General features: G+C 43.1%; 4 protein-coding genes and 2 non-coding genes across 22 annotated transcripts, besides 1 other annotated feature; 4 read left to right on the top strand and 2 right to left on the bottom strand.

Moving 5' to 3' along the window:
• Nucleotides 1-327: 327 nt before the first annotated feature.
• Septin1 (Septin 1) lies at nucleotides 328-3,730 on the top strand. The gene is made up of 5 exons (NM_078706.4): nucleotides 328-435; nucleotides 1,554-1,746; nucleotides 1,813-2,071; nucleotides 2,198-2,563; nucleotides 2,631-3,730. The coding sequence occupies exons 1-5, from the start codon at nucleotides 418-420 to the stop codon at nucleotides 2,878-2,880; spliced, it is 1,086 nt and encodes a 361-aa protein (NP_523430.1). The 5' UTR covers nucleotides 328-417; the 3' UTR covers nucleotides 2,881-3,730.
• A 125-nt stretch (nucleotides 3,731-3,855) lies between these two features.
• Nucleotides 3,856-3,912: a mobile genetic element.
• A 1,157-nt stretch (nucleotides 3,913-5,069) lies between these two features.
• On the top strand, nucleotides 5,070-15,187 carry waw (waclaw). Its single transcript, NM_001031918.2, has 5 exons — nucleotides 5,070-5,643; nucleotides 5,702-7,301; nucleotides 11,734-12,764; nucleotides 12,835-12,916; nucleotides 13,025-15,187. Exons 1-2 carry the CDS (start codon nucleotides 5,101-5,103, stop codon nucleotides 7,247-7,249), a joined length of 2,091 nt encoding a protein of 696 aa, NP_001027089.1. The 5' UTR covers nucleotides 5,070-5,100; the 3' UTR covers nucleotides 7,250-7,301; nucleotides 11,734-12,764; nucleotides 12,835-12,916; nucleotides 13,025-15,187.
• bbx (bobby sox) lies at nucleotides 5,070-15,187 on the top strand. Of its 4 annotated transcripts, NM_001031917.2 has the most exons (5): nucleotides 5,070-5,643; nucleotides 5,702-7,301; nucleotides 11,734-12,764; nucleotides 12,835-12,916; nucleotides 13,025-15,187. In NM_001031917.2, the coding sequence occupies exons 3-5, from the start codon at nucleotides 11,791-11,793 to the stop codon at nucleotides 14,276-14,278; spliced, it is 2,310 nt and encodes a 769-aa protein (NP_001027088.1). In that variant the 5' UTR covers nucleotides 5,070-5,643; nucleotides 5,702-7,301; nucleotides 11,734-11,790; the 3' UTR covers nucleotides 14,279-15,187. The 4 variants fall into 4 exon arrangements, with proteins under 4 accessions (NP_001027088.1, NP_001027087.1, NP_001259771.1 ...); NM_001031916.2 differs by lacking the exons at nucleotides 5,070-5,643; nucleotides 5,702-7,301 and adding an exon at nucleotides 10,081-10,167; NM_001272842.2 differs by lacking the exons at nucleotides 5,070-5,643; nucleotides 5,702-7,301 and adding an exon at nucleotides 10,656-10,995.
• On the bottom strand, nucleotides 14,635-15,595 carry asRNA:CR45612 (antisense RNA:CR45612). Its single transcript, NR_123976.1, has 2 exons — nucleotides 15,394-15,595; nucleotides 14,635-14,825 (listed from the first exon to the last, which is right to left on the bottom strand).
• Nucleotides 15,596-15,676: 81 nt separating this feature from the next.
• Nucleotides 15,677-16,459, bottom strand: asRNA:CR45611 (antisense RNA:CR45611). Its single transcript, NR_123977.1, has one exon.
• Nucleotides 16,044-27,201, top strand: slgA (sluggish A). Of its 14 annotated transcripts, none has more exons than NM_078709.4 (12): nucleotides 16,354-16,782; nucleotides 18,162-18,708; nucleotides 21,630-21,751; nucleotides 22,693-22,779; nucleotides 22,924-23,105; nucleotides 23,776-23,811; nucleotides 24,222-24,286; nucleotides 24,591-24,769; nucleotides 24,836-25,010; nucleotides 25,072-25,425; nucleotides 25,492-25,669; nucleotides 25,742-27,201. In NM_078709.4, the coding sequence occupies exons 2-12, from the start codon at nucleotides 18,247-18,249 to the stop codon at nucleotides 25,945-25,947; spliced, it is 2,046 nt and encodes a 681-aa protein (NP_523433.2). In that variant the 5' UTR covers nucleotides 16,354-16,782; nucleotides 18,162-18,246; the 3' UTR covers nucleotides 25,948-27,201. The 14 variants fall into 14 exon arrangements, with proteins under 14 accessions (NP_001245792.1, NP_523433.2, NP_728423.1 ...); NM_167752.3 differs by lacking the exon at nucleotides 21,630-21,751 and adding an exon at nucleotides 22,015-22,136; NM_001258862.2 differs by lacking the exons at nucleotides 21,630-21,751; nucleotides 23,776-23,811 and adding an exon at nucleotides 22,015-22,136 and having other exon boundaries at nucleotides 16,354-16,501; nucleotides 16,700-16,782.
• The last annotated feature ends 19 nt before the right edge of the window (nucleotides 27,202-27,220 follow it).

Genomic DNA, 27,220 nt, shown 5'->3' on the forward strand with positions numbered 1-27,220 from the left:
CGATTCAATCAAAATATACCTTACGATACACAATAGATGGCGCCAGGAGATATTCGACATGGTATCTACATAAGATGTTATCTACTGTCAAAAACGCTACGAACTAAATCGTAAATATAGTCCGGGCTTAAATTTCCGATTAATAAAGTGAAATCATAAAAATATAGTCATGATATAATATAAACCATATAAAACCATAATAATTAAATAACTTATTAAATATGGTTACGTTCAACCAGATTTTCAAAAGAAATACCAGCTTGATCTTGTTCAGACGGTCGTCATTTTTGTTTTGCCGCCGAACTGGTCCCACTGGCAGCAGGATTTGCCAGTTGCGCGCTGCGGTCACACTAGTTGCCCTGCTATTTTGTTCGTCATTACGTTGATTTCTTCGTTCGTTTCGTGTTTTTTTTTAAAATGGCCGATACAAAGGGCGTGAGTAGCCGCTGTTCACTTGTCCAAATGCTAATGGCCAACGGCCAGTCCCCCAACGAACTCGATCCGCCGCCAACTGGGCGTGGCGTGCCATCCACTCCTGGTTGCCAGTGCATCAAATGCCGAATGCGGCGCTCCTGTTGATTTGTTTGCCGCTCATCTCGCCGCGCCAGTTCATCGGACACTCCTCCTGCACCGCCCTTTGTCCACTCGGTGGGAGCGGGCATTGCTGAGCGGGAGTGGAGAAGGAAGTGGAAGTAGAAGTCAAGTGATTCACAACATGCCGGTGGCGTCGGCGTTGTTCCTTTGTTCCCGGGACCTCTGCCGCCCTCGCGAAGCAACTTCGGCCGCCCGTGACCCACATGGCAGTGCATTCTGGTGCACGGAGAAATGAGTGCCGTGCCCATAGTTTGGGCGCCCAAGAGAAAACTGATCCGCGCGTGATGGGCATGCAAATCAAGCCAAGCCATCGCTTTCTAAGACCCAAAACCCTAACTACCAGACATTAGCTCAACCCAACTGAGTTGGGTTACGAGTTAATAAGGCATATGGAATACTTTCAATCACTTGTCCATTTTGGGTCATATCCTTGAACCCATTTCTTAACTCAACTCAACTTTCTCTTCATGAGATGCAAGTTTTTACTATTCCCAAAAGTGTTTTACCGAGAAACATAGTTCCAATTAATTGGTAGATAAATTGATCGACCGCAGATATATGTACAATATTACTATGATTTATCGTCAGTCTGCATTGCATGGTTTTATAGCTTAATCAGCATAGGCTGACCCACTTAATTATTCGCATATGTATTCATATGTATAGAACACAATGCACGGCACATTTAGTTAATATGCAATTCGTTAAGATTATAATTTCCATATGCAAAAAAGTCCACATTTGTTTCGCCTTTAAACGTTCCAGAAATAGTGCTGATATTGAACTGAGTAATTCTTGGTTTTGCAAGCAATGTTTGATTGTTTACCTGTTCTGAAATTAAAGGCATTACCTATCTAGTAGATTCTCAGAAAGTTTCTAATATTAATTATTTTTATTTATATATGAAGCCTAGGACTTTTGGTTCTCTATACTAATGTTATTCACCTATTCTCGTGCAGTTTTCCAGCATCGAGACGCCCGGCTATGTGGGCTTCGCCAACCTGCCCAACCAGGTGCATCGAAAGTCCGTGAAAAAGGGATTCGAGTTCACCCTAATGGTGGTGGGCGAGTCCGGACTGGGCAAGTCCACGCTGGTCAATAGTCTCTTTCTCACCGATCTCTATCCCGAGCGCATTATTCCGGACGCCATAGGTGGGCATAGTCTTTCGTCATCACTCGCTTTGATTACTCATCCAGGAAACCATTCCCCTCTTGCAGAGAAACAAAAGCAAACCGTAAAGCTGGAGGCATCGACGGTGGAGATCGAGGAGCGCGGCGTCAAGCTAAGATTGACGGTGGTGGACACACCCGGATTCGGCGATGCCATCGACAACTCCAACAGCTTTGGTGCCATACTCGAGTACATCGATGAGCAATACGAGCGCTTCCTGCGCGACGAGAGCGGCCTGAACAGACGCAACATTGTGGACAATCGCATTCACTGCTGTTTCTACTTTATATCGCCGTTCGGTCATGGGTGCGTTCCTTTTCCGTTTAACTTTTGAACATTTAATATTAAAAATAAGGAGTTCAAAGCTCAGTAGTGTTGCAAATTGTATAATAGAAAGTATAAACGAAGTATCACATCAATTTTTGTACCCAGCCTAAAACCCCTGGACGTAGAGTTCATGAAGAAGCTGCACTCTAAAGTTAACATTGTGCCCGTGATCGCAAAGGCCGATTGTCTCACAAAGAAGGAGATCCTGCGCCTGAAGTGCCGCATTATGCAGGAGATCGAGAGCCACGGCATCAAGATCTACCCACTGCCAGACTGTGATTCCGATGAGGACGAGGACTACAAGGAGCAGGTGAAGCAACTTAAGGAAGCTGTGCCTTTCGCCGTCTGCGGCGCCAACACACTGCTCGAGGTCAAGGGCAAGAAGGTGCGCGGTCGTCTGTATCCATGGGGCGTGGTCGAGGTAGAGAATCCCGATCACTGCGACTTCATCAAGCTGCGCACGATGCTCATGTAAGTGAAGCAAATATTCCAATATCTGATTGCTTATTAACTAACCACCTATCCCGCTGCCCCACAGCACCCACATGCAGGACCTGCAGGAGGTCACGCAGGAGGTGCACTACGAAAACTACCGCTCCGACCGCCTCGCCAAGGGCATCAAGGGCAAGGAGAACGGCGTGAAGGCCGAGCGGGACAGCAGCTCGCAGGTGGTGTCGAACAGCGTGCTCGGCGAGAAGGACCGCATCCTGCAAGAGAAGGAGGCCGAGCTGCGGCGCATGCAGGAGATGCTCGCCCAGATGCAGGCGCGCATGCAGGCCCAGCAGTGAGCAGGCGGGTATATCTTTTATATACGCGCTTGGCGGAGGCGGCAATCTCTAGTTATACACAAGTCGTATATATACACATATACAAAACATATATTTTGTACGCAGATTTTGGTTGCGATCGCGCTTTAATTCTACTCTCAATTGTGAAACGACGGGCGCTAAGTATTCTGTATTAATTTCGCATTCTCCATATATATATATCCGTAGTATCTAGATATACACACCACATACATTTATACACACATCTAACTTACACCTGCCGCGTATGCAAATGCCTGCAATGCAATTGCTTCATCAGAAAAACAAAGAACATAAGGAACACCAACCATCAGCGAACTCATATCACTTCTATCAAGCGAAACCACACACGAAAACAATTGTATTCCTATTATGTATTTAGACGCGATTAACAATGAATTATTATTGTAATACGCATCTAGGCTAAGCGAATCCAATCCGATTTATATTGTATGTTAATTCATTTTTGTCTGTTTACCTTACCCTTATCTGTGTTGTCTCAAAGCGAGCAATTTATTTAGGTTATACTATATGTTGCGTGTCAGCCTGCCCTTCCGATCCTTCTTGACCTCCATGGTCCGCTGTCCTGCAGTGCCGCCCGATTCCTAAGCACGATCTGATTGAATAAACAGTGATCCCTTCCTAGGCGGTCCCGGGAACCCATGGCCAGTTGCGGAAACTCGGTTTAGCAGGCTACTCGCTTAAAAGTGCACTCCTTTAACGGATGAAACAAAAACCAAAATGTGAAATCTCTTTTATTATGTATATGAAGACTTTTTTAACTCAATATAATCCTCTATGAATATATAAATATGCTTTTTATACAATTTGTAAGCCAGACCGTCTTATGCATTTTCTTGTAGTCTCCCATTTACTCAAAGTGTAAGGGGGCATACTATTTGTATTCTTGAGGAGATCACTAGCCGACTCCATCCAGTTACATATGTATGTACATATATGTACGTCTGTCCGTATGAGCGTCAATATCTCGGAAACTTTAACAAGCCGAATGTTCCAACTGCCAAGCCCATTTGTTTGTTTGATAAGTTTACTTTTGTTGTATTTCAATAACAATAGTTAGGCATTCATATCCTTTAGATACATTTGCAGTTGTGTTCGCCTGATGCCTGGCAAAATCTTAACCTTTTAGACACTTTTCACAACTGCTTGTCTTGCTTTTTTAGAGCGAAACCAAAATGCTCATTCAACGTATGCATTCGAAAACACAAGCAAGCACAAGAGTAACATTGCGAGATTTCACTATCAGCTTTTCCAATCACATTGGCATTATTGTTAGTAGAACAAAAGTTTTACTTGTACATATTTGTCAAGCGTTCGTCGAAAGAGCTTAAGGATCCTCACAACCTCAAGTATCCCTAGTTCAACCCATACTTGAGTATTGTCCGTGTGTATGGTCTCCTCAACACGTCTAGCATCAAGGTCTTGTGGAATCGGTACAGGGACACAGCCAGGATAATCCCTACCATCCCATCAATCATTCTCATGAAAAGAAGACTTATTTTTTCGAGACGAAAACGATCTCTATGTTGGATACATATTTTAGACGGAAGCAGTATCGGGTTTCAGATTGTAGAAGATGATGTGTGGGTAAGGTTAAAAAACCAAGAAAGAGATCGAAAAATAAGAGCAAAGTCAGTTGCAATCTGAGAATGGTTCGATCTCGACCTGAGTATGCTGAGCATGATTCGATCTTGGCTAGATTTTGAGATCGAAGTTCTTAAATCGAGATCGTTGAGAACGGCTTTTTCTCTGACTGTGCTGAGGTCAAACCCCCTTTTTCTGGAACCAGCAGTTCCTCCAGCTCCCTTGCTGGTCTATTACAATTACCATTTACCATTGTAAGCTGTTCCAAGAAAAGAACCTCGGCTTCTAGAAATCGAATCTCGCAGCGATGACTTCCTCACGAAAGCAGTTGAAAAAACAGAATATTTATGATATATAGCTCAATATTTCGGACTTTCTTACTTGTTTATTTATGAATATAAACCTATAGGCAATCTGAGATCTAGGAGCATTACGATCTTTCGCTTAAGAATATGTTTAATTTGCATCCGAGAACAAATTAGTAAAGGATTATTGAGTTGTAAATATTTGTTCATGTGTAAACATCGGTTTTCGTAGATTGCCAACAGATGGCGCTGTTTGTCACAAGATGGACAGTATTTTCCTGCTGTCTTACACATGATTGTCGGCTACTCGGTATTTTTTCATCATACGGTCACACGGCGCACATGGTGTGCGGTAACAATTTTTTTTTGCCGGCAAAGAAATGTAAATTCAGCCATGATTCGTGCGATTTCAATCCGTTGGCTGCTGCAGCGCCCGGGGGACAAACGACACTCCGCCTGGCTGGTGGCCAGGTCAAAGAGCTTACTCGTCCGCAACCTGAGCACCACCAATCAGGTCAAGGGCGAAACGGAGGAGCCCTCGCAGGCGGATCTGTTGCGCGAGTTTGCCCACATGCCGGTGGAGCGCATTCGGAACTTCAGCATCATTGCGCATGTCGATCACGGCAAGAGCACGCTGGCTGACCGGTTGCTGGAGCTCACGGGAGCCATTGCGCGTAATGGCGGGCAGCACCAGGTACTGGACAACCTGCAGGTGGAGCGGGAGCGTGGGATCACGGTCAAGGCCCAGACCGCATCGATCTTCCACCGTCACAAGGGACAGCTCTATCTGCTGAACCTCATTGACACTCCTGGTCACGTGGATTTTTCCAATGAAGTGTGTTTCATGTCAAAAGTCTGCTAATTCTTCTGCTAATCATTTGCCCATTACCCAGGTTTCGCGATCTCTGGCTGCCTGCGACGGCGTGGTACTCCTGGTGGACGCATGCCATGGTGTCCAGGCTCAAACCGTGGCCAACTATCACTTAGCCAAGCAGCGTCAGTTGGCAGTGGTTCCCGTGCTCAACAAGATAGACATCAAGCATGCAAACCCTGATCAGGTTTGTCAGGATCTAAAGCTGCTGTTTGGCATAGATCCGGACGAGGTGCTGCGCGTGTCCGCCAAGCTGGGCACCGGCGTATCTGAAGTCTTAGAAAGGGTCATAGAAACTGTGCCGCCACCACAAGTTCAACGGGACAGCGACTTTCGGGCCCTAATCTTCGACAGCTGGTTCGACAAGTATCGCGGAGCCCTTAATCTAATTTATGTGCTGAATGGCAAGCTAGAGCAGAATCAGGATATTCAGTCGCTAGCCACCAAGAAGGTGTATTCCGTCAAGAGCATCTCTGTGTTGAGACCAGCCGAGTGTCCTGTTCCGGATGTATCCGCTGGTCAAGTGGGCTTGATTGCTTGCAATATGCGCAACAGCAAGGAATCCATTGTGGGCGATACCATTCACCTGAAGAACCAAGCAGTCGCCGCCGCAGGAAGCTATCGACCGCAACAGCCGCTTGTTTTTGCTGGAGTTTTTCCCGCCGACCAGTCAAAACATGTCGCCCTGCGCAGTGCCATCGACAAAATGGTACTCAATGACTCAGCGGTAACTGTAAAAATTGATTCCAGCCCAGCTTTGGGACAAGGTTGGCGTTTGGGCTTCCTGGGACTTCTGCACATGGAGGTCTTCTGTCAGCGCCTGGAGCAGGAGCATGGCGCTGAGCCCATAATCACCGCGCCTTCCGTCACATATCGTTTGGTCTTGAGTAATCCAAAGATGATCAAGCAACAGGGTCGCGATACAATGGACATTTCCAATGCAGCCCTCTTCCCGGAACCGCATTCCATCAAGGAGTACTATGAGCCCTTGGTTTTGGGCACAATCATCACGCCCACGGAGTATGTTGGCCAGGTGATCAGCCTGTGTGTGGAGCGTCGGGGATTGCAGCAAAGCTCGGTGAACATCGACGACACCCGTGTGCTAATGAAGTACGTACTGCCGTTAAGCGAGATCATCCTGGACTTCCACGACCGCCTCAAGTCGTTAAGTTCTGGCTACGCCAGTTTCAGCTACGAGGACCACGGCTATCATCCATCGCACTTGGTTCGATTGGACATCCATCTGAACGGCAAGCCCGTGGAGGAGCTCTGCCGCATTGTCCATGTGTCCAAGGCCACGGGCGTGGCACGGCAGATGGTTCTCAAACTCCGGGAGCTTATTCCAAAGCAGATGGTACAGATCGCAATCCAGGCATGCGTGGGCAGCAAGGTGCTAGCGCGCGAGACCATCAAGGCCTATCGCAAGGATGTGACAGCCAAGCTTTATGGTGGGGATGTCACCCGGCGGATGAAGCTGCTCAAGCAGCAGGCCGAGGGCAAGAAGAAGATGCGCATGTTCGCCAACATCCGCGTTCCTCACGAGACCTTCATCAATGTGCTCAAGCGGTAGGATCAATCCCGACCAGAACATCGCTTCTCAAAGCTATTTGTGGACAATTTAGGTGAGTGATTGTTGCCATTCCAAAAATGGGCACCTAATATTTCAATTAATAGTAGTTGGACAGTAATGCTAGGAATAGCTTGTACTATTCAGTCAACTGATAACCTTAAAGTGGATTTTTGGGTCTCTCCAATCCATACTTTATTAAACAACAAACAACATTGTGGTGTTCTTTTCCCTAATTTAAATGGAAATATTTGACAAAAGCCTACATATTTAGTATCGTTTAAAAAATACTTGAGGGTGCGGCTGTCGCTTATCATTATGTACCCTTCAACCGCCCCCATTTTCCTCCCGAGTTTCCGCGGCTTGTGCGATACGTCTTATCATTGTTTGGCTCTTGGTCGCAAATAGAATAATTATTCCGTCTTATGATAATGTACTCGCGGAATTGGGCGCGGTTGTGGAACGCCCCTTTTTCAAAGTTCATTAACATTAGAAACTAGACTAAAACTAGCACAAAGCTAACCAAGAGGTAGCGCAGTGAGAGTGGGGAGTGTTTGTCGCAGCCAATCGATATTAATTCTTTTATATTTTTATAAATAAATGATCTGGTAGATTCGTTGTCGTCCGTATAAACGTCCTGATCTCTGAAACTACAGGAGACTTGGGATTGAACATGCGCATGTTTAGTTTAGTTTCAAATGTGGAGGAAATTAGGTTCAAGTTAACTAGAGGACATTGAACAGAACCGAGTAATCTGAGTAATCTCTAAGGAACTTGGATTATTAATAACTTTTCAAAAAATCGTGTTCGATAGCATCATACAAATTCGTTTAGTTTCAGTAAAATGAATTAAAACTATTTGTATAGATTATTAGTAATGCACACTACGCACTGAGGAAAACAATGTATTTTCGTAGGGGAAAGGGTATTTGGGGTTACCAATAGGGATTTCCTTCTTTTAGTTTGGCCTTGACCATACATTTTGTTGTTGTTCGTGGGTCGCCCGCCGAAGGAAAACCACAGGGAAGAAGAGGCGGAGACAGTCAGACACAAAAATCGAATTTCCCTGACCCTGAAAACTGCCACCAAGCAACATGCAACCATACACTCAAAGACGACAGTGACAAGGAAAGTGAGAAGAGAGAGCTAGATATAGTGCATAACGGTATCCCCAGCCACCCCAAAATCATACGTAAATACAGGTCACGCCCAAAATGGTGAACCGTCTGTTTTAAAAAATGTGGAAACACTCAAAATATATTTGAATTTTAAGGTCTTAAATTTTAAACTCGGTACTTCTGCTTTAATGATACTCATTATCATATAAAAGCTATATAATTTAATTAATTTTAACAATTCTGAAAAGTAAATAATCTTATATTTTTGAAACACAGTTTATTGTTCGCAACAGCACGAAAGTTACAACCGTTGTTCACTGTACCGAGTGCCGATGGTAGTTGGCGCACTGAGTGTGTGAAACAGACAGTTTCAGTTTGTTGGGTCGCTTGTGTCGCTCTCACAGCCAAAAAAAATGAGAGAAGAGTGAACTGAAGTGAACCTCCAATCCTAAACTGTCGGGCGGAGGGTGCCGAATTGCAGGGGGTGGCGGTGGGTGGGTTGTTGTTTTGACGTTCATTTCGCTCTGCATGTGTGTGTGACCTTGAAAAACAATAACATTGTTGTTGCCTCTGGCTTGGGCAAAAATGCAAATTGCAAACAAACCGAATCGGCAACCGTTCGAGCAAAACTGTTAAATGCGGTTATGCAATAAAAAAAAAAGCACGGCAATAGGTTTCGTGTATTTCCATATGTACATATGTACATGAATGTATGCATGTACATAAACATAATCTATATAGAATACCCATACGCAAACACTCACTAATAGAGGATCAACTAGTTGCAAAAAAAAAAATTGACGGAGAATATTAAAAGAATTTACGCAAGATAAGAACACAGAAACTTTTGTTATATACTATTTTTAATTTCTAACCATTTTTAGTGCATTTTTATTTTACATATTTTATTAAAATATTTTTAGAGTTTTGCACTTCCAATTCAGAGTATTGTAATTTAATTTATTTAGTATTAAATTAACTAGTTACTTTAATGCCCTATACATTAAGAAAGTTTTTAAAAATGTTTCCAGAATCTCTAAAAAGTGTAGTTTCATGTGATTCTAAAACTTACGATTCTTCAAATCCCCTTTCAAAAAATGAAGTGCACTCTGTGCGATTCTCTCCGTAGCAACAATAACAAAGCCAAAACAGCTGAGCGAGTGCAGCAGGTGCAACAGAGACGGCTGCAGTACTTCGTCCCACTCGTTAAACGGTAACTTTGTTATTGTTTTTGGAGAGAGGCCACTAAGTGTGTATTTGTGAATACGGATGAGTTGCGGATATGGGGAGCTCACATACACAGGGGCGCCTGCAGAAAGAAAAAGTAAAATAAAATACATTTCGCCCCAATGTTGTTGTTGCTGCTGAGCGCAATTAAACGTCAGCAGCGACGCCACGTACAGTGGAGCCAATTGTTGGCTCGATTCAATTTCGATGTCAATTTAATATCAGTTAAAAATAAACCCTTGATTATTTAAAGTCACAATAACTCTCGCGCATTATTTCAAAGATTTATGCAAATGTTTATAATTATTTATTTAAACACTCAGTGCATTCCAATTTCAAAAAAGTTTGAACTCCACACAAATTTGCGCAGCTTGAAGAAAATTATGCGATCGGGCCCACAGTGCAAGTTGACGTCTCCACATCGTCGTCTCTGCTGCCAACGTCGCTGCCTCTGGCCGCCGCACAAAAACACAAAAACAGAAAACACAGTCAGTTTTCATTCTCATTTGACATCATCAACATTGAAATTTAATTAAACGAGAGCAGTCTTCGGTTCGAGGCAATAATATCATTCAAGTAAAGCGCGATTTGAACAAACTTTTATTTACGACTAGGCAATGAAAAACACTTTTCATTTAGCAATATTGTTTTATGCGAAAATACCGTAAAATATAAGCAACGCGCACAAAATAACAAACGTCATCAGCTGTTCTTTGTTGGTGTGTGTGTGATTGTGTGAGCTTTATATACGGGCGAACTAAATGTGCCTGTGTGCGTGCTGCTTTGTATATTTGTTTTTATTTTACTATTTTTTTATTGAGTTGAAATAATTGCATTTCAGAGGCAGTTGAATACCTAACCTAAAAAACTAGAACTAAACGTTTGAAGGTTATGAACAGACCCGTCCCTCCCCCACCATTCACAGCCGACCGCTCCATTTAAAACTTGGCCTTGACCGTGTGCATCTGTGTGTGTTAGAGTGAATGAGATGGATAGAGATGGCCAACGGTAACCAACAGCTGACAGCTGCACTTTACTTTGCCAGGTGGCAACCCTGCTACCGCGATCCTCTTCCCTCTCTTTCCATCCAAAAATGTCCACAATACAAAACAAAGGCAGTGCGTTGCTCGCACAAACAAATAAGTAGAATAACAAAAAAAAAAAACAAGAACAAAACAGCAACAACAATTCGTTTAATCAAGTTCAAAGCGAACTTTGCGAAAAAGAGAGAAGCTAACGCACTTCTCGAGCGCTCTCCCGCTCGCACACACTCGCACATGCGAGCTAATGCTCAGCTGTACACGTAGCCTGTTTTTTGTTTTTTTTTTTTGTTTTCCTTTTTTCATTTCTTTATTTGTGTGTTTAGTTTGTCACATAATTGTGCAATAGCAGTACAAAAAACAAGTATTTATCGATAATTAAAACTGTTATTAAATTTTGCAGGCAGTATTGATAGTATGTATCTTATGCACAAAAAGCACTGATAATGTTCGTTGTTAATAAAGAAAGCGGGTGAATTTTTGTGTATTTCAATACAACCTTTTTTTGTCAACGAAACTCAAGCTTTTCAACTTTTTCAATTGGACAAGGTGCAGGAAGCGTATGCATTTATAAGGTTCTTAATCATAATAGGCTCATCAAATTGACCATAATAAAATTTTTCCCGTTGTTAACCTTCACAAGTAGTGTTGAAAAGTATTGAAAGTCAATAAGTAGCCGTAACTCTTTTTGAGTGCATTCCCTTAGCTGTTTCTTTGTTTATTTATTTTGCAATTATTTTTATGCTTTTGTTTGATAGACTGTGATATTTTTGCCTTACTTGTATGTATGGATTGACGTGAATTTCATAATAATGAAAAAAAATATAGCTTTATTTGTGTGCGATTTATTTTTGTTTAACGAAGTTTTGCTTGAGAAAAAAAGAGAAAGAGCTATCCGAACAGGCGCCACAGCACGCACAAACACACACGCACAGCTGATCTGTCTTGCTCTCGCACTGGAAATTTGTAAACAACTCAATATCGCAAAAACCAGAGCTGCCAATTAGTTTTTTTTTATTTTCCAGACACACTGGCAGCGCCATTTTCTTGCATTTGTGAAATTTACCCACTAAAAAACAGTGACATTTTTCCATACTTGCAGCGTAATATGTTTGAGGATCGGGACTAGACAAGTAGGTGGAAAACGAAAGCTAAGAACATGATCAACGGCCTGAGCGTTGGCGGTGGTCAGCAGGTGGCGCAGGTGACGCCAACAGGTGCTGCAATTAAATTGCACTTTGCCTACAACAACAACAGCAACAACAGTAGCAGCAGCAACATCAGCAACAGCAACTACAGTGGCCTTAAAACATCGGAGACGAAAATGAGGAACAACAAGAACTACACAGGCAGAGCGCTGAAAATAGTTGAGAAGATACCGGGAGCAAGTGGAGTAATCGCCACAACGAGCGGCAACCAAGGAGCAAGAAGCCTTGAGGGATATTCTCCGGCAGCGGCATCTTACGTTTCGGGCTTGTCCAGGGACTTTTTGATATCCAGAGAACTTTCCCAAAGATCAGGAGAATTCCTGACAGCTGCTGCAAAGATGGTATCCCAAATGGGAGCAAGCGAACTCCGCTGGCTCCCCATATCCAGGACCAAAGACAAACCATCGAGCGCAGGAGAAGCAGAAGCTAAAACATTAGTCAGAGAAGGTGAATCACAAGGATCGCCTGGTAAAGTTGCCAAAAGTGCCTTAGGTGACCCCCAGCCGCAGCGCACCGAAGACCAAGAAAATGCCTTTCGGCGCATCGAGGATGTGCACAACTATGCCAAGTTGCAGGACTGCAGCAGCGACACTGACGACGAGGACGACGAAGAGGAAGATCTCGATGAAGAGGAGGATGATGAGGAGGAGGCGGAGATCCAAGTGCAGTTGCCTGTGCAGCAGGAGGTCACGCGCATTCGTCGCGAGGCCGCCGAAGAGCATGTGGACGTGGACGTGGTCACAGTGCCGCAGCAGGAGCAGGATCAGTATAGCCATCAAGTAGAGCCGCGACAGCTTCAGCAGGATGAGACAGCGGATAACACACGGCCGGAGCATCATGCCCGCCGACCCATGAATGCCTTCCTCATATTCTGCAAGAGACATCGCGGTATCGTCAAGGAGCGTTACAAAACTTTGGAGAACCGGTGGGTTTTTTTCCAGCTGCACCCATTTAGGTTCCGGAAAGATTACTCACTCGTTGTTTACCTCTTTTAGTGCCATTACAAAGATACTTGGCGACTGGTGGGCCGCTCTCGACGAGCAGGAGAAACACTGCTTCACGGATCTGGCACAGCAGGTGGGGATCATACAATATTTACCCGTGCACATACTTCACTTCTGCTGAACATGCCTGCTGGGCTTTGAGTTCTATAAGTTTAGCAAGCTAATTAATTTTCTTTTGTAGAACAAGGACGCCTTCTTCAATGCTAATCCAAACTTCAAGTGGTACAAACTGCCAGCTCCGCCGCTGCGAACGCTAGCTACCCGTCCCAGCAACGCGTCTGCTGGCTTGCTCATACCCAGTGAAGATCAGCCACAGCAGCAGGTGCCGACTTCACTGCAAGTGCAGTGGGCAGAGCGAGGGGAGATGCCGCGTGCTATGCTGCGCCCCAACTACTTTAAACTGGCAGACGAAACGCAGATGGGCGAGCTAAGCTCCCTACTGCAAGTTCAAGTACAAGAAAAGGACTTCGCCCTACAGCAGGTGCTCAGCGAGACCAGCCAGTTTCTATCTGCCCATATGCCAGCTGGCAATACAAATGGGAATGGCAATAAGCGCTCCTTGCAGGACAACAACTCGAGCAACTCCAGCGAGGAGGAGGCGGCCAGTGGTAGCTCGCCAAACAAGAAGGTCAAGTCATCACGCTCCTGCAAGGGCAAGATTTACCAGGAATTGGTCAATTCCGGTCAATTGGCGGCCATAGCTAAGAAGAGCAAAGCTCGCTTGCCGCCGGCAGGTAACATGGGTGGAAACTTTGTGGACATCCCCTTGGATGCGGGACCCAATACACCGCCCGTTTCGCCACCGGAACGTCAGGGTAGCAGTCCGGATTCCATGCAAAAACATATAAGAAGCGTTTCCGAGTCAAGCAGCAGTGGTTTCTTTGATCTCGAGGAGAAAATCAAAGAGCTGCCAGCCCTCAGCTTGGACGCTTACCTGCAGCGCAAACGTAGCACCAAAAAGAAGAAGAAGTTTAGCGGCACCAAGAAACAGAGGAATTCGAACAGCACAAGTGGTGCATCAGCAACTTCGAATGTGGCAGCAGCAGATGCTGCGGCGAAAGGTGCTGTCCCATTATCTAGCGAGCAACACGTGAGGATCAAGCAGCAGCAACTGCAGGCTGTGGGAAGCCAGCGACGAAAGGCGCGCAAGGAAAGTATCACCCGGCGCGATGTTAGTGCCATTGAACAGGAGGTGGCCTCAATTCTGCCCCTGACCATCAATGGCAGCTACTACTTTAACCAGAGCGGTGCTCCCAAGGCGGTGAATGCCCCTGTAACCTCGTCGTCGGCCTCGCCACCGCTCTCTTCGAACTCCTCGTCGTCATCCTCCTCGCTCTCCTCGCAGGCGGCCTTCGACGTGACCTCCTCTACCTCAGATCTACTCATTCTGGCCGAAGTGGCCGCCAACCGCACTGAGCTGACCAAGTCCAACTAGCGCCTGCAACACCAATAACATCAGCAGCACCACTGGCTGTCCAGCATTACCACCAAATAGTTAGCCCAAATCAAAATAGCGAACTGCAAGATTGTCATACTTGGGGAAGACATATTCACATATGTATATCCTGTTGCAATAATTTGAAATTATGTTTAGATATTTAAACTATTCCCTGTTTACCTTATTATATAGTTTTTAGGAAAGCAAAAGAGCATGTCCTTAGCAGTTATTCATATCATCATTCATTACGTCAGAGCTGAGGAATAATACTTTATATTTTATTTACATACATATATAGATAGGTTTTACATGTTTTTCGGGCTATGTTGCACACATATCCAAAATATTCAGTTCATATCCGCACAACTGTGCATTAATATTCAATTGTTTTAACATTGTCGCATCAATCGAAAACCTTAAACTGAATTTGTCGCCCTTATGATAGTCTTGCGGTCAAGTTAAGCACCCATTTTCGATACTTACGATGCTTAAAGCTATTTGCTGGTGGTGCCCAATGGAGATGGAAAAACAGACATTCGTTGATCTACAATTTAGTCAATAATATTATGTAATAACAGAAAATCAAGCCAGCCGAAGAGAATGCGAGAAGAGAGTCGCGGCGATAGCGAATTATGTATTGTTTGTTATGACGGCGGTAGGAGGAGACCCGAGTCAGTTTCACACGCATATATCTATGTATATATTTGGTATTTAAATAACTTGTTCTGTTTTTTTCTTGTTAAGTTTCTCCTTTTTCGGGCCGCGTTCGCTAAGCAGCAAAATCAACAGCAGCGGTCGCTCATTAAATGTTAATTATTATTATTTCTAATATGTAGTCGTAACTTATTGCTATATTTGTCGAAACGCAAACAATTTGCAAACAAAAATATATTCATTTTAAAATGGAAACTTGGAATTTTCATTTTGAAGAGCCAATTTTGCAATATTTATCTATGAAACGCCAGTAAGTAATCAGTATACGGGAACAATTTGGTATCTATGTACGCATACATTGTGTATATTAAAAAATATGGAGTGCATATAGTTCTTGTAGTTTTTTTTTACGTTAACATGATTTCTTTGATGCCATAAATGTTTCTTAACTTTCTTACCTTTTTTCTATAAACAATTTTAAAGTAAAGTAAATTGAGACGTAAAAGGTTTTTTTTTGTTAGTGTCACAAGCCGAATCGCTTTGTTTTTAATTTTAATCAGTTTAAAAGATTTTATACGAAGTAATATGTTTGAAATTTGTAACCGAAAAAATCGCTTAAAACAAACCCAAAGGACATTTTTAGAGATCGCTGGTGTGTAGATTTGTGAGACGGCGATAACTATCGATATTTATATTATATTTATATTGCGAGCTGAAAGTAACAAATAGTTCGGATACTCAATTTTGTAACTAACAATAATTCAAACTTTTCTAAAATCCCTTCTTTCGGCACACAGCAAAAGGAAATATTTGGCTTGGGAGGGTCCGATTAGAAAGATTTAGAAAACTTATATTCATTTGGTGGCCTTATATTTGCGTAAATAGTGCAATTAAAATAAATCTGTTTGATACTTTCTTGAGTCCACGATAAGCGTTCTTTACACAGAGAAACATTTTGAATAATTTTCGTACCTGAAACTAAATTTCAAATTTTGCGAGCGTATATTTCGTATCGATATATTTCTCCAGTGATCTGGGTGTAAAGCAAGCCTGTTTGCGAGGCCAGTGTTGCAAGACGCCGGTTGTCAAGAAAGAGACAGGGAGAGAGATGAATAGAAGGAATGGTTCGTTTTTGTTGGACGCTGGTGTGGGAGTCCATTGATAAGATAAGAGCACCGAAGATTCCCGGCCAACCGCCAGGGGCCTAGATAAGCGTGCCGATTTTTATTGGGTAATAAGAGTTGACAAGATGGCGATTAATTTTCGATCGGGTTTCTTTTTTTCGCTCACGTGCAGCCCAAACAGCTGCTGGGGGTGGCCCATCCCCTTTCTGCCCCTCACCGACTGGTCCAACAATTTCTCTCAAGCTTTTTTGGACGAGCTTTCGCCGTGTTGGCCTTAATTTCGCTTCATGTGTTTCAGTTTATTCGCGAATTCAGACCCTTGCGCGTGCTCACGCTCTCTGTTGCAGCAGCAAAAACCAAAAACCCTCGAAAAGAACAACATTGACTCGAAAAAACCGAAAAATAATTATAATTGTACTTGTACTTGTGTGTCTTTTGTGAGGTGAGCAAATGCGCTGACAGAAACGGGAACTTTTCTACTTTTCTCGCAGGCTGCTGTGAGAAGTTTGTCAAACAAACACGAGTTTTTCCGAAAAACTATATTTGGCAATTCTACAAATTCTACAAAATTGTATTGTTTACCCTTATTATTGTTTTTGGGTCGTTGCTGGTTATGTATCGTAGTTTGTTTTTTTTGAAGTGACAAAACAACCGTTAAAGCAAAATTTATATCGAGCAAATAGAGGAAACCCACAAACCCAAGCGAAATTTTGCAGTGTACATGTGAGTGGCTGCGTTGTATTCGTATCATAAAAGGATCTCTACAAAGCGAGGTAGAGAGCAGTAAGCAGTGTTATATAATAGGTACAATTCGCCGCATAGCAACAAATAAGAAAAATGAAGAAAAAAAAACAAAAAAAAAAAAACCATTCAGATGAATTCGCAATTTAAGTACGGCAGCTCCCTGTTTCCCTTTAACCAAGGCGGCCAGAGCGAGACAGAACTTGATATAGCCCATAATGAAGTGTAATGAAATCTGTGCAATGAAACCCGCCAAGTTTTTTCGATTGATTGCAGCCTCCCGTCTGGCGATTATTTAGCGGGCTGCTAATTAATAAATAAAATGAAAAAGGGAAAAGGGGTTAATGGGTGGAAAACTGAGAACGAAAATTGGGGAGAATCAAGGAGAGCCGCAATTAACACCAATTAGTGTGTGCTTTCGGCGCATTTCAATTAAATCAAAACAAATTCCAAATCAAAATCAAAATCAGAAGCAAACGGGGCTGGCATGCCTGTGACGTCACACAGTCGTAGTTACAATTACGGTACAATCTCGGTTACATTTACAGTTACATAAACGGGAGCGAAGCGGCGAAAAGGATTTTCTCGCCCTCGGGTCCTTCCTCGTTTCGCTTCGTTGAATTTGCCGTCGCTTAACAACTCGCCCCATTTTCACGCGTCTTCGTCGCATTTGGTTTCGTGCTTTTGCGGCGTATACAACGCTCAAAGCGTAATAGAATAAATAATAAGAACGAAGTAAGAAGAAAACCCAAAAGACACATAATAGCGAAAGATAGATTTCTGCCCAGAAATTGACTTTTTTAATTGAACATTTCGAAGGTGTACTTGCGTACGTGTGATTGTGTTGTGCTGTTTTTTTCGGCTTCGCTCTCCCTCGCCGCCTCACGTTTTTCGCATTTGTTGTATAACATTCGGAGCGAGCGAAAGAGGGAGAGCGAAAAGCTCTCCGACAAAATCAGCTGTGATCATTGGCGTTGGCGTGGGGTTTGTGGGGGGGCAAAAAACACAATTAGGCAAAAAGTTGCAATAATAATATGTACACTGATTTTAATATTTTTATAAATTGAATTTTATTATACATTTGTTTATTATTTTTATATTAATTAGATATCATCCAATTACAATTAAATCAATTCTATATGATCTTATTGAAAATCAATGCATATTTTGAAACAGTCGTAATAATTTTGTTATATATGTACCACATTTCCACTTTTTAAAACGTTATTGTAATCGAGTTGAAAACGAGATAACCACCTTTAGTAATCTCTTCGTTACGCCACTGTCTTCCCTCAGATTCGTAGTGATTTGTAGAGATAATAGTGAAATTACCTCTGCTTTCCATTGTTTTCTTTTTGCAGCAACAACCGAGATTGGAGTGCGTTTCAATAACCGTCTCAAAAGCCGAAGAGCAGAAAGCGTAAATAAACCGCAGAATCCCTTGTAATGGCTCTACTCCGTTCGCTGAGCGCCCAACGAACAGCCATCAGTTTGGTCTACGGCCGTAATAGCAGCAAGTCGAGCAATTCCGTGGCCGTCGCCGCCTGCCGGAGTTTCCATCAGCGCGGCAGCGGGAGCACCAGCATCGCCGGAGAAGGAGCAGCATCGGAGTCCACGAGAGGAGTCAATGGAGCGCGCTTCCTGCACAGCGGCGACCGGCCGCTGCAGGCCTCCACTCTGGTCCAACCGGAGGTGGTCTCCAGCGAGACGGTGAAGCGATCGATGAAGCAGGAGTCGTCCCAGGAAAAGAACCCCTCGCCCGCTGGCTCGCCGCAGAGGGATCCCCTGGACGTGAGCTTTAATGATCCGATTGCTGCTTTCAAGAGCAAGACCACTGGAGAGCTAATACGCGCCTATCTCGTCTACATGATATGTTCCAGCGAGAAGCTGGTCGAGCACAACATGACGGTGAGTTAATCGGTGTCCCCCACTCCTCCTCTGCCGAGTCCTGCGACCTTTGACCCTTGAATTGGTCCAATCCATCGACTAGCTGAGATCTCTCTCTCTCTCTCTAGCTCTCTGTTTCTGGTTCTGTTTGCTGAGAAATCTGGGGCTCTGTTAGTACATAACCCCTGCTTAATGCTTTCTTAATATTACAATTAAGTAAGTATCGTTTTAGATAGTGACCGATTTCGAAACCATTTGTTTCAACTCTCGAAGTGTGTGCTGACTCTTCGCCTCTTCTGTCCTCTTCTGCTGCTTTCAACTTATTATAATTCATTCATTTATTTTATAAATACTTCCTTTAAAATGCTTTATTTAAATATATTCATGTACATGGATTCTTGGACACTTGAAGAGTAAACAAAAGTTATGAACAGCTAGGGCTATTGAATTCCATGTATGTATAATGTTAAAGTTGTCTGAAACTGAACGTAGAAGAATATTTAATTTTTTTGTTTGCTTCCTTTTTTCTATTCATGAATTTTTTTGTCTTATTCATGAATTTTTTCGATCCTGCCAAGCTTCCATTCGCTTGATTCCGATTTTCCGGGCAACCGAAGCCCGTGTCAGGTGGCTGGCTGCTTTCCTTCCGATTTTCCGCCCTGCTTCCGCTTTTCAATTCACCCGACCCGCAGCGAGTTTTCGTTTGCTCCCCTCGTGTTGATGAATTCCTGGCTAATTGCTTGTTGCATTTGTTGCCACTTTCTGGCAGGTGCTGCAGTCGCACAGAAGATTGAATGAGTGCCTGATTGACGGCAGGAAAAAGGGAAACTTTGGCATGCAAATTGCCGCTGCGATGGCGACCTTGCCCGGTCCGCTATTTGCTCTTAACTCGTGCGTATTTACTCAGCGAGACGTATGGATTGTGTGAACTGTGTAGGACTGCATAGTATATATAGGTCGTTATATAGTCAGGCCCCCGAATGAGCGCCAATCGGAATCGTTGGAAAACCCCTCGCATTTACCCCATTCTCGCTAGCGTGCTTCTATTTAATAGCGTCGGCGATCGTTTGATTGCTTATCGATTACTCAAAGTGCATGCGTCGCCAAGACTGTTACTTATTTATCATTTTTTCGCCCCGCTCGATGCAATTTGCATATATGGGTGGCTAAATGGACGTCACAGAGAATGTCCGCACAGCTCCCTGGGACCGTAGACATCACATCACATGTGGCATTAGTCAGACATCGACTTTGCCCACATCTCTGCACTAGAAAAAAATTGGTAAGCCATTCCTTTACCAGACTCGGCGCAATCTATTTGAAAACATCGTTTGCACAATCGATTTTGAGCGTTCTAGCATTCAATTAGTTATACTTTTGGTACTAAATATAGTGAGAACATTCTCAAGAACTGTTGCACACAGTTCAATAACACAATTGGGGTCTCATATTCGTTTGAATTTGTATCAGAGTGTACTTATTTTTTCGCCATTTCTATTTACAGTAGCGCGTCGATTGCTTTTGGGGACTGAGGAGCGGTGTGGGTCTCGTGATATGTGAGAATGGGTTGGGTATTGATGGGTAAAAAACATGGTTGAGGATGGGGTACTGTGGCAGGTGCCAGGTGCTAGGTGACCGGGGGTGGTGTTGGCTCTGCTGGGGCAGCTTTTTTTGTTTTTTTTGTTTTTTGGGGCCAGAGCTCAACGGCAAACACCTGTCCTCGGTTTCGAATTGTCTGCCAAAGAAAAGTTAAAAGACTAGCAAAGCAAAACATGCCATACCCAAAAAAAATATAATGCGAAACGAAAATTTGTTTTATGTAACCAGTTTTGGTGATGGTGTATTTATATTGTCGGCAGTGTGCTCTTTCGACAACTTTGTATTCAATTAATTACTTTAGTGTTCTCGACGAAACCGGTTTCCCCAGACGGAGAATGCTCTTTTCTTTCCCCACCTGTCCTTTCTCAGAATCTCATTCATCTGATGGATCCCGCATCAAGCAAAGCGCACACGTGCAAGGGAATCATTAATCAGAGGCCAATGCTCTTGTGTTTTCCACCTTGTAAGGAACATGGGTTGCCCGGAAACCGGAAACTTGGTGATTCCCAAGTTAGGCGATCTCTTCCTGTCCTTATTGCCGAGTTTTATTAAGTGCAGTTTAACATTTTCTCGTTTTCACAAAGCTGGATAGTGCATTGCGAGTTTATTTAAATAAATTAATATTTCCGAAGGGATAGTATTGTCTCTAGTCGCATAAATCTTGCATTAATAGGTTTGGATAAGAGTCTGTACAATCTCTTGCGTTATTTTTCGGCTTTTCAGGAAGTGTTTGTTTGTTTTTCTTACACTAAAATTTCAATATTCGCATCACTTATATATGTACATATGTTCAGCGGATATCTGTTTAAGTTGATGGTTCCGCGGCGGATCGTCTTTCCTTGAGCACTAGGCTCATTTTGGAAAGGTGATGTTTATATGCGTATTTAGCCTGACACTCGTTTAAATGACGTGCAGCCTCTGAAGAGTAATACACATTGCCGCCTCCGCACTTTTTGTCGCATTTTTCCACGCTGTTTTGTTGGACTTTGGCAAAGATTTTGGCCTTGACTCCGTTCACGTTTTTTATTTTACCACTTGGCCAAGTTCCAAATGATTTATGTGCGATTCAGGCGCTGAAAAATTGAAAGAACCTGGGCGGATGAGGGATCTCAGCTAGAATCGATGGATATTAGTTGTATATTGCAAAAACTCTTTGTCCTTGTTACATATATCAACTTTGTATTGCCTAAAACGGAAAATTAAAACTATATCGAATTCAATTTTTGACGCCGCAAACAACATGACAAAATATCGAAAAACACCAAAAAAACCTACTTACAAAAACTTACAAACTTACTATGTATGCCGCATAAAACCGATCAAAACAAACGAAAATTTCGCAGCTTATGAAATGGTCAAAGAACGTATTGGGTCAACGGTTATTTACATTATTGATGAAGGCGACCTTCTATGGCCACTTTGTCGCCGGCGAGGATCAGATCAAGATCATACCCACACTGGAAAGGTAATTGCCCACCACGACACTCCCACTCACTTATCGCCTTTTTCTTTTTCTTTTCTTTTCTTGTTTTTTTTTCCCGTTTCCATATCGCTTTCTGCCGCCCTATGGTTTTGTGTTTACTTCATGTTATTATTTTGGCCGCGAAACGGGCTGTGAAACGGTTATGCGAAACCCGCTTAAATGCCCACACTTGTATTGCAATGGAATCCCTGACAAACACATTTACCGATAATAATCGAACGAACTTCGATAACGCCGATAAACAGCTGATGAAACTGGCGCGCAACCTGCTCGGCCAGAAGCTCTTCGTCCTGCTGATGAAGTCCAGCTTCTACGGACACTTTGTGGCCGGCGAGAATCGTCACACGATCGTGCCCGCCCTAGAGAGGTTAACCCCCTCCCCCTACCCAAGAGCATCCCATGCATCCCAATATATATATATATATGTATATCCGATACTACATGTGCATATAAATGGTTTCAGACGAAGTAATAGCACTCAAAAACACGATGGCGTGCTCTTCAAATACTGGCTTAATTCAATGCTAACTGAGCAACAGATTGAGTAGTTAATGACCAATTTGAGTGGATAATTTAGAAAGTTTGCTATTATTTTTACCATCCATGTATATGCCACACATGTATGTAGATATATGACACACATTTTCCCACTAATGTTCTAAAACTATGTCCAAGCTAAGCGAGCATAAAGCTCTCACTAATAGAAAGCACAAGTCCTGGGCATGTACCAAGCATGAAAGATCTACTCGAACATTCAGATCCGAATCGCCAATCCGAATTTGATCCCCCTTAACAAAAGAACTTTAAATTTTCTCAACGAACCGCTAACCAAGCCATACTCAAAATTCTTTTATTTTACTAATATCGTGTAATTTTTCTTGGCTTTTTGAAAACGGAAACTTATGTATTTTGTGCACTTGCAGGCTAAGATCCTTTGGCGTTAAGCCGATTCTCGATTATTCCGTTGAGGAGGATATCACCCAGGAGGAGGCCGAGAAACGTGAAGTTGAGTAAGTTCCTGATATGCTGAGGCTATGCCTTCTGCTAAGTAGTGGGAAAACACTCTATAATAGTGTATAATCAATGCCTGATATTCATAATCATAGTTGTTTAGTTACTCTTAATTGCATACTGATTCACTCACTTCCTTTCAGATCTTCCGTCTCCAGTGCAGGCGACAAAAAGGAGGAGGGCAGCATGCCGCAGTACCATGTGGACAAGTCCTTTGCGGATCGGCGCTACAAGGTCAGCAGTGCTCGCACCTACTTCTACTTGAACGAGGCCACCTGCGAGCGGAACATGGAGATCTTCATCAAGTGTCTGGAGGCTGTTTCGGGTATGTTCTTGGCCAGTTTTACTCGCTGGTTCCCGATAGCTGACTCCGGCATGCAAGTTCCTTGAGTTCCATCTCACCATCCCCGACATCCTCTGTACAAATGTTTTAATTTAGAACGTGCAAAAGCAAACGCATTCCTTGCTAAACGTTAAGCATGCATTTTATTTTTATTTTTTTTTGTTTTTTGTGTACTGAACAAATGTCAGACATACATACATATCGAGCTCTGAGCTTTTCTTTATCCAATCAGATGGACTTTAATCAAGTCAAATCTTTATGCTTAACTTTAATCAGAATATTACTTCCTACAAAATGACATCAGAACTAGAATGTTGTATAAAACAACTTGCTCACTTATGTATGTCCCTACATATGACCAATATGACCGCTCTAGGTGAGAACATGCCACAGATCTGTGTAGTTGCCCCGTCCTGCATTCAATGCTTTTGGGGTTTCAGGCTGTTTCCTGCTAGGCTTTCTCCTATTCTCTATCTTTTCACATACTCGATCTCGATCCCTGAAATAAATTAAAACTGATGATTAATAAATTCTCTTTTCTGCCCCGCAAATATCCCGAAAATGGCACCAACCCATCGATTATCGAATAACCCCCACATAACTCAAAAACTCATAATCAATTTGAATTCGTTGCGAATGCTAATATGAACAGATGATGATCGCAAGGCGCCCCGGGCAGTGGCCACGGGTAAGCCGAGAAATTAACGAAGACACATCCCAAAATGCCAACAAGTAACCGAAATACCCGGAAGAGTAACCATTGATGGCCAAATCCGTATTTCGAGCGAGCAAAGCAAACTAGTTTGACTTTCTAGCCATTTCGTATGCTTTTTCAGTTGGTTGCTGTAATGCAATGTCGTAGGTTTTGTCGTTGCTTCGTATCTCTGTGTCTTCAGCTCAATTCGTACTCGTCTCGTATCCGTAGCTTTTTACGCTTTTATGTGCCGTAGTTAGACATATGTGCTATATGACTGTAGAGTCCGCTTTCCAACTTTCGCCTCTGCCATCGCATTGCATTCACCAATTGCTCTGCTCTTTTTCCAAACGCTTTTCATTTCCAACAACCAACCATCGATTGATCCGAATATCGACCTGCAGGCGCCACCTTTGGAACTGGCATCACCGCCATTAAACTCACCGCCCTGGGCCGTCCACAATTGCTGGTAAGTTCGCACAAAGTAATCCCCTTGAGAACCACATAATTGAGTAGCTTAGCTTTATTTGTGGGGGAAACACAGGGGTTAATAGGTGTTAATAAATGGGAAATGAACACAGTTAATTGACGCTAATAGATACATAGTAAAGGCCACTGATTCGTAAACGTTTCACTTTTTGCTGCGGTTAAAATTGTAAAATCAAAACTCTTAAAATGTTACCATACTATAGAGAAGCATTGTAAATCTAAATCATACATATGCTTTTGTTTATCAACTGATGAACTCTGATGACCTCGATCCTCCTTTGCAGCTGCAACTGTCCGAGGTAATCATGCGCACACGCAAGTACATGGAGGATATGGTGGGCGGTCAGGGCAATGTGCTGACTCACCACAAGACCATCAAGGATCTCGAAAAGTATTACGCCACGCTGGGCGACAATAAGGACGTCAAGGAGTTCCTGAACAATGTAACGTCCGATAAGGAGGGGTTAGTCCGTTTATATTATCTAATCTCTTACCGATCTGACTTTATATGCTCGTCTATCTCATCTAGAATTTTGCATTTGTTCCCCTGGTCGGGCATTGTTGACGAGGACTCGCAGCTGAGCGACACGTTCCGCGTTCCCGATCCCCAAACCGGACAGATGCGTCGACTGATCTCACAAATACCGCCCAAGGAGGAGGAGATGTTCAGGAACATGATCCGTCGTCTCAACACGATTGTAAAGGTAAATGGTTTTTTTCACTCTAGCTGTGAAATCGTACTGATATGGTATTTCCAAACCTCAGGCTGCTGCGGACTTGGATGTGCGTATCATGGTGGATGCGGAGCAGACTTACTTCCAGCCGGCCATCTCCCGTATCACCCTGGAAATGATGCGCAAGTACAACAAGGACAAGGCCATTGTCTTTAATACGTACCAGTGCTATCTGCGCGAGACGTTCCGCGAGGTGAACACCGATCTGGAGCAGGCCAAGCGCCAGAACTTCTACTTCGGCGCCAAGCTGGTGCGCGGTGCCTATATGGACCAGGAGCGGGACCGTGCCAAGTCGCTGGGCTACCCGGATCCGGTAAATCCCACGTTCGAGGCCACCACGGACATGTATCACAGGACGTTGTCGGAGTGCTTGCGACGCATTAAGGTGGGAATTTGTGGACTTTGGTTATAAGTGATTATAAATAAACCAAGTATTTATTAATAACCTCAGCTGATGAAGGACTGTGATGACGATGCCAGGAAGATTGGTATTATGGTGGCCTCGCACAACGAAGACACCGTACGATTTGCCATCCAGCAGATGAAGGAGATCGGCATCTCACCGGAGGACAAGGTGATCTGCTTCGGCCAACTGCTGGGCATGTGCGACTACATTACCTTTCCACTGGGTCTGTTTCCATAGCCTACCCCTTTCACTTGTCTTCCATGTGTTTATAATATGTGTTCTTTCAAACCAACAGGTCAAGCGGGATACTCGGCGTACAAGTACATACCATATGGCCCAGTCGAAGAGGTGCTGCCCTACTTGTCTCGTCGTGCCCAGGAGAACAAGGGTGTGCTCAAGAAGATCAAGAAGGAAAAACGCCTGCTGCTCTCCGAGATTCGGCGCCGTCTGATGCGTGGCCAGTTGTTCTACAAGCCCAAGGGCAATTACGTGCCCATCTAAGCTGGCCTAGATGGATGGAATCACTCTCACCCACACACATCCCTGAGGCGGCAAATCGGTTGCCAATTATATCCGGCTGAGGATATCGCCAGGAAATCGATCGCTTCGGACCTATTTTAATGTTTTTTTTTGTCGTTCTTATTACTCTAACGAAATTTCCGTATATTCAAAGTATATACATATATAAAAACTTGTGTATATACCAAGATCCTATAAAAGAGCGGCAATGTGTTGTCCTGCGAATCCGCAGGACCTTCTTCGCCCACAAACAACTTCAATTAGAGACGGTAGCACTGAGCGGTGGTAATTTTTGATGAAAATATGTATATTTTTACGTCATGTTGCAACAATAATCTAAACAAGTTCTGTATGTGTGTTACAAAGAAAAAAAAAATAGAAAAAAACCAACTGAAAAACGTCAAAAAAGTAAGAAAGCGAATGTGGGACTTCCACAACGAGGATTTTGAAAAAGGGGATTGAATTGAAGCGAACATTTTTTAGCATCGTAACAAATAAAGCATAAAACGTATGGTATATACATATTATATACAATATAATGAGAGCAAACGTTTATAGAGATATGTCTACATAGATACATGTATGTGTATGGCTGCATTTTAGTCTAGATTCATTAACTTCGTGATTGTGCCTGTTCCTCAGTATCAGTTTATCAGTTGTTAGTTGTCCATTCTTCATTTGCAATGTGATTTCATGTTCGTTTTCCCTAAGTTATACCATAAACTATATATTTATATAGAGCAATGGCAGCGAGTTATGGAGTGTGCAGAGCATTTGTTCCTCCATCTCGTGGCCATCCGATCTAAAATAGTCAAATAATACTGTTCATAGGAGCCTGGGATAGCCAACCGCGCATACCTATACCTAAACCTAGCGAGTTTTATTACGATTATGCTAAATTAACTTAAATGTTTACGTTTAATTTAGCACTTAACGGAGCGATATTATAAAAGTCATTACTATGATAGTCGATGGATTAGAGCCCGCTACAAAAACTCTCCCCCTATTTTCAATACGTTTCAATATCCATATCTGATTTCGCGTTTCGATTTCTCAGACAACAACAGATATAGACAGTCAGACTTGGCCATATACTAAGCCGCGCAGATCGAACCGACTAGTTTTTCATTATTACCCTCATGATTATTATTGTATTGCATAAACGCTATAAATAAATGAATAAATAATTGTATGAATGTTAACTATTTCAATGACAATAATAAAATGTTAAAAACGAATACGCATGCATCGCTTA

Source organism: Drosophila melanogaster, chromosome X (assembly GCF_000001215.4).
Source record: "Drosophila melanogaster chromosome X".
NCBI classification, from domain to species: domain Eukaryota; kingdom Metazoa; phylum Arthropoda; class Insecta; order Diptera; family Drosophilidae; genus Drosophila; species Drosophila melanogaster.

What these genes read in the sequence shown, in the direction of transcription:
- Septin1 (NM_078706.4), top strand. An exon ending in ATATCGCCGTTCGGTCATGG is followed by an intron (nt 2,072 to 2,197) that starts GTGCGTTCCTTT and finishes TTTTGTACCCAG; the next exon opens with CCTAAAACCCCTGGACGTAG. An exon ending in AAGCTGCGCACGATGCTCAT is followed by an intron (nt 2,564 to 2,630) that starts GTAAGTGAAGCA and finishes GCTGCCCCACAG; the next exon opens with CACCCACATGCAGGACCTGC.
- slgA (NM_078709.4), top strand. Translation starts at nt 18,247, where the DNA reads ATGGCTCTACTCCGTTCGCTGAGCGCCCAACGAACAGCCATCAGTTTG. An exon ending in TGGTCGAGCACAACATGACG is followed by an intron (nt 18,709 to 21,629) that starts GTGAGTTAATCG and finishes AAAATTTCGCAG; the next exon opens with CTTATGAAATGGTCAAAGAA. An exon ending in GTCTCAACACGATTGTAAAG is followed by an intron (nt 25,011 to 25,071) that starts GTAAATGGTTTT and finishes TCCAAACCTCAG; the next exon opens with GCTGCTGCGGACTTGGATGT.